The sequence below is a fragment of the Poecilia mexicana genome, unplaced genomic scaffold (assembly GCF_051168715.1).
Source record: "Poecilia mexicana isolate PSO_F unplaced genomic scaffold, ASM5116871v1 scaffold_9, whole genome shotgun sequence".
Classification (NCBI taxonomy): Eukaryota; Metazoa; Chordata; class Actinopteri; order Cyprinodontiformes; family Poeciliidae; genus Poecilia; species Poecilia mexicana.
In genome coordinates, this window is record NW_028263378.1 from 18,650,316 (window position 1) to 18,660,493 (window position 10,178).

At 38.8% G+C, this 10,178-nt stretch overlaps 1 protein-coding gene across 2 annotated transcripts in view; it reads right to left on the minus strand.

The window, feature by feature from the left end:
* Window positions 1-8,277, minus strand: part of edil3a (EGF like and discoidin domains 3a) — a 145,139-nt gene extending 136,862 nt beyond the window's left edge. For both annotated transcript variants that reach the window (XM_088008936.1, XM_088008935.1), the window contains exon 1: window positions 7,291-8,277. In XM_088008936.1, coding sequence (XP_087865062.1) covers window positions 7,291-7,354 — 64 coding nt within the window. In that variant the 5' untranslated portion in view covers window positions 7,355-8,277. The remainder of the gene's footprint in view (window positions 1-7,290) is intronic.
* Window positions 8,278-10,178: the final 1,901 nt, after the last annotated feature.

The window sequence follows — 10,178 nt, forward strand, 5'->3', positions numbered from 1 at the left end:
TCCACTGCAAACGGCTGGACTAATTATGTTGAGTCTCTTCACAACCTCTTTCCATCTCTGCATTTCTTGCACCACAGTGGAGCTTATTCAGCTGGGTTGAAGAAATCCAACAAATTCCTTTAAAATAAATTCCAAGTAAAATTGAAGCGTTGTTTCACTTTATACATTACATTTTGGGATAATCAGAGATTCAGAAACTTTTAATTAGTATTCATGGCTCTTTTTTTTTCTCTGTAGGTTTGGATATGATATGAGAGTCTTATTTCTACAGCCACTTTAAGAATGTTCCTGCATTTTTATCAGGAGTGCCAATAGCTGTGGCCAACAGTGTACGCATCACTGTGAAAAACTTAAACTAATCTGAAAATAATTACGAAAACATCCAGGGACACTGACAGGAACAAGCTTAAAAAAAATAAAAAATAAAAAGTCTAAGCACAAAAAGAGTATGGAAAAATACTTCATCATTGTTAGAGACTCCACATCACTTCTGTACCACTGACAGTCCAGGGCCCAATCTTTTATTTTATTTTTTTTATTTTTTTTGTCAACTAACTGCTGCAACAATTTAGAATGAGAGCTCACTCTCTGTCTCATCTCTGCTTTTCATGCCTCCTGTCAGATCCACTCATTCTCCCCATGTTTCCAATCAGTCTTCATCGCTGTTGGCAGCTAAAACAATGACTTTCAGTGTAATTGATGTATTTTAGACATAATGGATGAAACTGTTGAAAAAGCGTCTTATACCAGTTTGCCATCCTGGTCCTTATTTCAGACCAGTTTTCTAACTTAATTGAATGTATTAAATGCATTTCTATTAATTCGATATTATTATGCAAAATAGGTCCAATGCATATCAAAATGTGTAGGAATACATAAATCCAGTTTACAACGATACAATCAAATTAACGAGACTAAATGATTATAATTATATTAGAATATAGTCAAATTCAGCTGATGTCTATATAACGCCAATTAGTGAACAATTGTCTACCTAAGGAAGGCCACAGGACTGTGTCCTTGACTCTGCATCAATTAATTATCCATAGCTAGTCAACTGCAGCTTTGATGTGCTTTTATAAATATGTCTAACTTCCCCCTATGAGCGGGTGAATTTTTTATGCTGTAAGTCAGAGGAAAATGTCCTCCTTGAGCCAGCTGACTGGCAGTGCACAGCAACTGCTCAGAGAGGAGCAGGGCAGCGATCTTCTCAGCTCCACGGAGCTAAAGAACTTGTGTTCACCCTGGCACTTGGATATTTTGTTGAAAATGATTTACTAACTTTTTAATACTTTCTTATATCTTGATACCGGTAACCAGGCCATGCCTGATAACAATAAATAGACTGGAAAATGTCATTTCTTTAATCACAGCGTTAAGAATAAAACAAAATGTGATGTAAAAAACCGTAACGTATCTGATTTCTCAGCTCAAACTGAGAGAATGGACTCAACCCTCTGACAGAGGAAGTGCTATCTTGTGATGTATTTGTGGCGAGCTTTTGAAAATGTTGATTCCTTAAAGATTATAAAAATAAAGTAGCTAAAAACCTGTAACTTAGCTTGTGAAGGGGAGCAAGCTGATTTTTGAGCAGACATTTCCCCTTTGTCAGAAATGTCCCCATCGTGGGGCAATAAAAGGTATTTCTGTTTCTGTTGATATTTCTTCCTATGTTAATACTAATGCTTCTGCCCAGTCACTCTGGGTTCTTTACTTTGTATTTAGGCTTTAACAAACAAGTACGACTGTTGACCACTAAACTCAAACTAATCCGGATTGTTGGTATTTACAATCTGGATATTCTATGTCAGCAAGCAAAGCCGTACACGAAGATTTCCAGAGTGCATATATTTCAGACAGGGCTATATAAAACTTATCATCTGTTTTCTTTTTTTTTTTTTTTTTTTTTTTTTTTTTTGCTAAACACACACTGTGAGCCTTCTCACAGTTGAGTCATTTATCACGACCCAGTGGGATTACTTAAAACCAGTGTGTGGTCTTATGAAAGCTTGAGCTCGGAGATGATAGGCTGCTCCATGTTCTTAGCAGAACAACTAATGTACACTCAACATGAACTGACACTACAAAAAGAGCACTCATATAATCTTTTTTACTATTTCCAGGGGTCCTCTTCTTCCTGGCAGAGCCACGGTTTGAATTTTGACACCGGCTTTAATACAATGCTGGGGAGAAGAAAAAATAAAATAAAATCACAGCTTAAACCCACCATTATAATGCTGCCTGCTGCTTTCAGTAAATGATGCTTTTAACATGTCTGAGCGGTTTTACAATCAATGTTTCCAGACTTGTGTGAATAAGAGCAGATAATGATTTGAAAGGGGGAAAAAAACAAGAAGAGTTGTGCATGAAAAGAAGCTATTTTTACTGCCGATAAGCCTTTTTTTTTCTTTCCATGAGAGGAGTTTAAACATTTCTCCTTTTTCCATTCTCTGATGTACAAACGTGGAACTGATAAGCTGCAAGTTACCTTAAAAAGCGAGAAATGAGCCTGAAGCCCAGCATAGCATTTCGAAAGAGAGTGTGTGGACTAGTCACGGGCTTACTCGATTACTAGAGGTTAAATAAGATAAAAAGATAAAGCAAAAACATTCACATACCTACTTAGCTTCCTTCCAAAATCTAACACGAAGCTGTGTGGATTTAAAGAATATATTCCAACCAACACTGCCACCTTTGTGTCATACCTTTATTAAAGCTCTTCGCCTGAGTGTCCTTGAATCCCCTATAACCGTCCCCCTAGTGCCCTCCTATTAAGTCGAGCATGAAATGTAGGCAGGACAGCAGAGGTCTGACTACATCACGACATAAGTAGCACTTTATCCATTAACTTGTCACCGTAAGAGACAAATGACCTCTCCGCCAAATATTAAGGGGATTAAGGAACATGTGCACGGACGATGAATAGCCCAATTAAGTTCCACAAATATATCCCAAAATAAGCCAATGTCAGTGCCTCACAGTTTCCTACGCAGAATTTTCCTTATGCACAGGATCACATCTCCTGAGTCACATTGATTCCTGCGGTTATCAGGGTTGAAAATCTGACAAAGTCCTGACCTTTATTCTCTAATTGAAGAGTGTTGCATCTAAAACCGGGATGAAGGGCATATTGGACAGGGTTTGCGAGTCGTTACCCAAAGTTCAACCAGAACTTGCACAGGCCAAGAAATGCAACGAGGTTTCAGATAAATCCCTATTAGCTGTATATGTATTCAAGAATTAGCAATTAAATAGTAAACAAAGCTATATCTTCCTGTTCAGGGAAGTGCAGAATATGAATTGTTAAGTACAACAACTAGTACTTATTTGGCAAATATAATTAGCACTAATCCTATTTGTTCAGCTTAATCCTGAGGCCATGGTTCTCCGTTGGATAGAGGTGCACTACAACCTCTGGGTCAAGAGTCAGCCTCTGCCTCGTACGACAAGTTTAAATATTTTGATGCCATGTTCACAGCTGGTGGTAGGAAAGAACAGGAGATGTTTAGATGGTTCAAGTTCTTAAATGGTTGCAATGTTTTGCTCTTATTAGCTGAACTCAGCTTGATGGATGGATGGATGGATGGATGGATGGATGGATGGATGGATGGATGGATGGATGGATGGATGGATGGATGGATGGATGGATGGATGGATATTGGCAGCATAAAACATGCAACAACAATAAAGCCTTATTTTTTTCCCAAGTAACAAATCACAGTGGCAGTGATTTGTTACCCTAACCCTAACCCCCTATGCCTTGGTGCCAACCAAGGAATAGCCAACCCTAACCCTAACCCTACCCATGTCAAACCAATATTTTTCAAGGCTCTCCTACTCAGAAGTGTCAACAATCTGATAAAACTGAAGCTCAGTAATAGGGTCTGTATTTGGCACATTCAACGAGATATAAAATTGCACTTGTTTGTTTTATTTTTTTTTTAGTACACACATTGGAAGCATAGCAGTGTATCACTTCAACAAAACATTAAATGTATTACAATAGTGTCAAAATTGTGCAGATGTATACATATGAAACACTATTTTGCTTGATTTGAGGTATCCTAAAAAGACCCTAAAAAATGGAGCTGTAGATCCCGAGCAGAAAAGTAAAGAAGACGGAAAAAAGGAGGACGTTCAAATCATTGTTTCCATTGACCATAATGGGCAACATGAGATTTACGGCAAACTAGCAGGATGCCATCGAACTTCTGGAGATTACTGTACAAAGAAAGATTCTTCGTAAGATGAACATTACAGAATCCTCTTCATCAGACTGAGTCAGAGGCTTCTTAAGATCTGTAGTAATACACACTGCTACATGAGGTCATCTGTACCCAACGGTCATCAGTGTTTAAAACAACTTTTTGAAGAAACTTGGATCATGTGAATTATAGCATTTAATTTCACCCTTGGATTAATAAAGTAGTTTTGAACTAAACTGAATTTGAAAATCCATCCAGACCTAAGCTGAAAGAGGTTATTTAATATTCCAGCAATGACATTTTTATGACTGACTGTGAAAAGGTTGAAAAAGTTTGTCTGGTTCAGAGTGAATCCATTGACCAAAACAAAGCAGCAACATTATCGTTAATCATAATTCGTTGAATGTGGACAATTACACTGCTAATCAAGATGGCTTACCATTTGCCTAAAAGCCTTCAATTGTACAATTATTACAATTCGGCCCGAATCGAAAGTAAGAAAAATTCCATTAGGTCTTTGTACAGAGAGGAGAGCATCTTACATTTCCACACACTGAGTGCAACCCTGTGCTTTGTCCAAGCTTGACAGGCAGAATACCAAACAATGTGTGAGAGTCAGCACCAGCAACCAGACGATGTGATGTATTGCGCACAGACTTGGAACAATGCAGTCTGTTTTTTACCTGGGGGGGCAATGTTTGTGGCACATCAATTTATTTCAGTGGCACTGTGTGACATCACCAATAGTGTTTGTTTTTTGGGCTATCTCTGAAGGCACCAGCGATCATTGAGTAATGACTGCGGATACGTGCAACGTTTCCTCGGTCTACACAGGGTATCTGTATCTCTGGGACTCAATCTGATGTTACAGGCAATGTTGCTTTCAAGGAAATTTAATCTTGTATCATGTACATTCCTTGGACATACATACATCGGCAGGTGATAGACTGCTGTTTTACCACTTCAACTTTTTAAAGGCATTTTACTGATTTTCGTTTATTCTTTAAACCTGATTAGTATAACGGCTTAAAACAATGGTGTCCCTCCTCCAATGGTCAGAGAGCAAAGGCACAACTTCTACATTTTTGCTTTCAAGAAAGACAAGTTTGGTCATTTGGAAATGTGCGTGGTTGCATAAAACACAAGCATGGATGTGAAAGAAGTGCATCCTCTCTAGTGATTTTGAGTGCTGAGAATTGGACCGTAAGCCAAGGGCATCAGCAGTGAATACAATCCAGATTTCTCACCAGGTACCGAGACACCTCTGGTATTCAGAGATCTTTTTACTTGATTTTATCAGGGCCACCTCGAAACAGCAAGAGGTAACATTAAGTTGCTACACTCCTAAGCTCTAAAATGAATTCCCGAAAAAACTGAGTTGTGAGAAAAACCTTTTCCCTTTATCTTGCAAAGCACTTTGAATTACCTTGTGAAAAAATGATACAATTAAATTTGCTTTGCCTACATTTGAAACTGCAGATGCCAAACTGACAGCTGAATGTCTGTAAAGTAGCAGATTGTAGACTTATGACCCAAGAAGATAGCCTTGTATCATTACATCTCCATTTTTAGACATTATTGTTTCCTAGTGTAACTTTATTAAGAACTAAATGTGTGTCATTGCTACATTTCCGATTAAAATGATCAAAAAATGCATGTAACTTTGGTCAGATGTTCATTTCCTGAAAACATCCATTTTTCAAAAGTTTGCGTCCAACAGAATGCTACATATGTTGCAATATTTTAGCAGCTGTGAGAAAAATAGTTGATTTTCTGTTTTAAAAAGAAACAATAACGCAAAACCTTTTTTTTTTGCCTAAATACCAGGAAACCTAGGTATCTTTACTCAAGGTTATCATACTGTGAGAATCTCATACCAGCTCATAGCTAGTTAGATGTATTTCACTTCATAATGTCAACATTTTTTACTGGGATTAATTAAGGTACCGCCGAGGTATATTTTTAACTCTCCGAGCCTTGGAACAAGTCGACCCAAAGCACCAGCGCTCTGTTCTTCTCCTCCAGACTCATTATGCCAGTCTACCAGGGTGTATTATGTTTTGCAACGGTTGACACTGAGTTGACACCGTGGCTCAGGGAGCCTTAGAAAGTCTGCTCGAGGCAGACTCCTTGTTTAGAGACCGAGGTCTGCCTGACATGTGTGACTCCTGAGGCAAGTGTGTCGTTAAATGGATAGAGACAAGGAGGATGGCATGACCCACTTCCATTAGCGCAACTGCAGACTGTCTTCCTCACATACTATCCCACAGGTATACTGCTTTTGTGCTGACCATGAACAACATTAAGGCAGGCAAAAGCCTAAACATTCCCAACATCCAAAGGACGGGAAGCTTAAAAGGAGAAGAGGACGTGGATTGATTTGTAATGGATATTAAAGTGTATAGGTCAATCTATAAGCACGTAGCAATTTCCTCTGTAGGGAAGATTGTCTGGCTGTTAATGCTAAAACTCCAGGTTAGATGTAAAGTGCCTAATTGACCTTTTTGTGATGTCATCCTGGTCAATAACGTTGCAGCTACCAAGGAAGGAGCAATTTATTCTCATTTTGGTAATTTCTCTGTTCCACTTACATTTTTTTTTTGTATTTATCTGTCCTCATTTTCTCAGAAACCAGCTTGTTAAAGAGAAGGGGGTGATCGTCTGGTAGAGGCAGTTAAACCTGAACGCTCAGCATATTTTATCCAGACAAGCAGCTGATGCACATTTCGAGAAGGGAGTGCAGAAATATCCTTTTTTTTTATTTGAACTCTGTGCGCCTAACACGGTAAACATCCCTCTAGTAAAAATATGCATGGATAAAGAAATGTTTTCATCCTTCTGACTGCATCAAAAGTGTCCTAGAAACACAAGTAACCCCATTAACTAATGAGTCGTGGACGTGTATACATATTAACACATCGTCCATACAGGGTGCTGCAAACAATACAGACCCACATAACGTTGTGTGCATCTTCGTCTCTTTGATTAAAATTCTCAGCACTTTTTAATATATTTTGCACACAGTCTCTTACTTCGACTCAAATAACGCAAAATGAGGAAATGACAGCTTCTCTCTTCCACTCACCTTTCACACGGTGTGGGACAGCGGCGCTTAAACACAACACGATGAAAGGGAGTAGCGGTCCCATCCTCGCACAGCAATCAGGTGAGTCTTCCAAGGTTACAGGGATTGTGGTTTAAAAAAAAAACAAAAAACACACACACACACACACACACACACACACACACAAATCACACGATCAAAACTTCTCCTTCCTCCGCTCTCGCCAGGCTGCAGGAACAAACCTGGGAGATGCTGCTGTAGTATGTCCTTTCAAGGGAAAGTACCTCCTAAGTGATAAAGTCGCCTCTGGGGTTGCGCGGAGCAGGAACAAGTGAACTGTGTTGGCCACCTGCCGTCTGGCTCCTCTGCTGATGCCACTCCGATCCTACCGCAGTGGTGCGATGTAGTGAAGAGAGCGACGTGTGCGCTCCGCGCTCCCGGACATCTGCCGTCAAGCCCTCGGGTGTCGTGAGAGTCGCTACTTCCGATCTGCATCTACAAAATAAAATCCGATGACGGTTCGAATATGGAACATGATGACTACTGTGTCTATTTATTTATGCAATAGAAATAAATGAATGGTCTAACGAAGGTTTTTAAACCGTGCGTTTTTGCTGTAATTTACAAGAATCTAGTGATGTTTTTTTTTTTTTTTTTTCCATAAATGGTGCTCTGGGCGACCTCAGGAAAAAAAAAATGGAAGAAAAGAACATAATGCCAGAAACAAAATGCCAGAGGTCACGGACGATAAAAGGCAAAACCATCTCAAAGAGCCTCCTGTTGGTGTTTGGAATCAAAAGCCTCCTCTGAATGCACAATAAGGAACTTTGGAATAGATGGGTTACAGTGGCAGAAGAGCACCAAGTTACACTTCAATCAGGTGGCAATAGAAAACTGGGGCTACAATTCATAAAGGTTAATAAAAGTTGGACATCAACAGATTGGACTAAAACATTTCCTGGTCACTTGAGTTTACAGTTCACTCGTGACTCTCAGTAATTTTTTGGTTGTGTTTCAAACCAGTAATAAGTCAAGAACACAGCATCTTAAACAGTTCATAATCATTACATAAACATCTTTTTTTCCACATCTACCATCTTAAATGTTTATCTACATTAAACAAATAAATAACATAAGTTAAAGGTTAGGTTTTTATTATTTTTGCAGTGTGAGATTATGCTTATGGCACATTTTCAGCAGGGTGGTCAATAAATACAGAGGGTGCTGCATAGCTCTCCTTTGCACATATGTAACACTTTCTTTGCCACAGTCACACATCAGTGAGCACATCAGGGTCAATGTGGGTGCTGAAGCACAGTCTGACATGGGGATAAAACTGTCCATCTTAGTGAAATCTAGGAAAAATGCCACTCTACCGACACTGAGGCTCGACTGTGACACAACCCTGGCTTATGAATCTATACATTCTGCACACAGATTTCTAAGAGTTCTTACTTAAACTCACTAAAGGTGCATCTAACTCATTAAATAAAAATATTTAAGCTCTCCTGTCCCATCACACTCTCTCCAGGTGTGAATGGACATGTCTTCAGCTGCAGGAAACTCCAAAAGCATCAGATTTCTTCTGTTCAGTTTACTCACAGCCCTTCACGGAATGTTGCCCTATTCTTTAATCAATGGACATAAATATTAGTTGATGTAATCAGAACATTTATTAAGCCCTGTGGGTACAGAACACTGAATTTTTTTTACAGTGCCCTTGTAAACATAAAGTGATTGATTGATCAGTTACTGTTTAATCTAAAGTCAGATATTCTGAGTTGGATATTACAGTTGTAAGTCAGAAATGTAGCAACGTTGGCCACTGAAGTCAGAATTCTGACTGGGGAAGACAGAGCGTCCTGCATGAGTAAACCTCTAGTGTCTAATACGGCAGAATGCCCCTGGAACCACTACAAGGCAGTTTGATGTCAAAGTGCCCTTGAGCAATATATCACACCTCACAATTTCCAGTTTCCAATCTAAATTGATCTGTCAGCCAAATAACTTAGTAAGTATATTTAAGGGATAAAAAGGTAGCACACAGCTCACTTGAATAGTGGATGCTTGGATCCAGTGACTGAGCTAACCAGCAGTAACACGTTGATGCTAACTATAGAAAGTGATAATTTGGTTTCTTTGAAGAAGTGTTATCAGAAAAAAAAAGTGTTTATTCACAGTTAGCAACCTGATGTTCGCTGCAGCTCCGTTCTTCTGTCTCTGCAAAACAGGCAGGCATACTCCTACAGACCATTAGCAATAACAGTGTGGACAGTAGTAGCAAGAAATAGATAAAAAGAAAAAATTAATATTTACTATCAATATATTTTTTTTACCTTTTTTTTCTTGCTGTTAGACAGATGGCTTTACTGGAAATGCTGTCCTTGTGTCATTAAAGGTACCTGACTCTACAAAAAAAACAACAACCATAAACTATGCTGTCATTGTGCCTAACAGCATGTAGGAGATAATTGTCTACCACTGCCTCGATCAATGTTTTAACATGTTTGTTTGGATCCCAGTCAAAGTGTCAAAACACCGAGGAGTCACAATGAATACCAGCTTGACAAAGCTACATGTTAACTGTGGCTCTGTGGTGGAGAGGAAGCTTTGCCAGCTACATAACTGATCATAGAACAATAGAGATGTAATTGACTATGGTTTTCTTTTGTGCCATCAGGTGATACACACCAAAAAACGTCAGTAGTGGTTAAAGTTGATGCCAGCATTTTCTCACAGTAAATTTGCTTGCATTCTCATTTTGTGATTTCCACTATGTTTCACAGCAATAACTTGAGGTATGTGAGGACATTCAAATTCAAATGCTAAAAAAAAAAAAAAAAACATGTGAGAAGGACAAATTTACTGACAATGATAGCTAGAAATTATTCAAATATATCCTACCAATT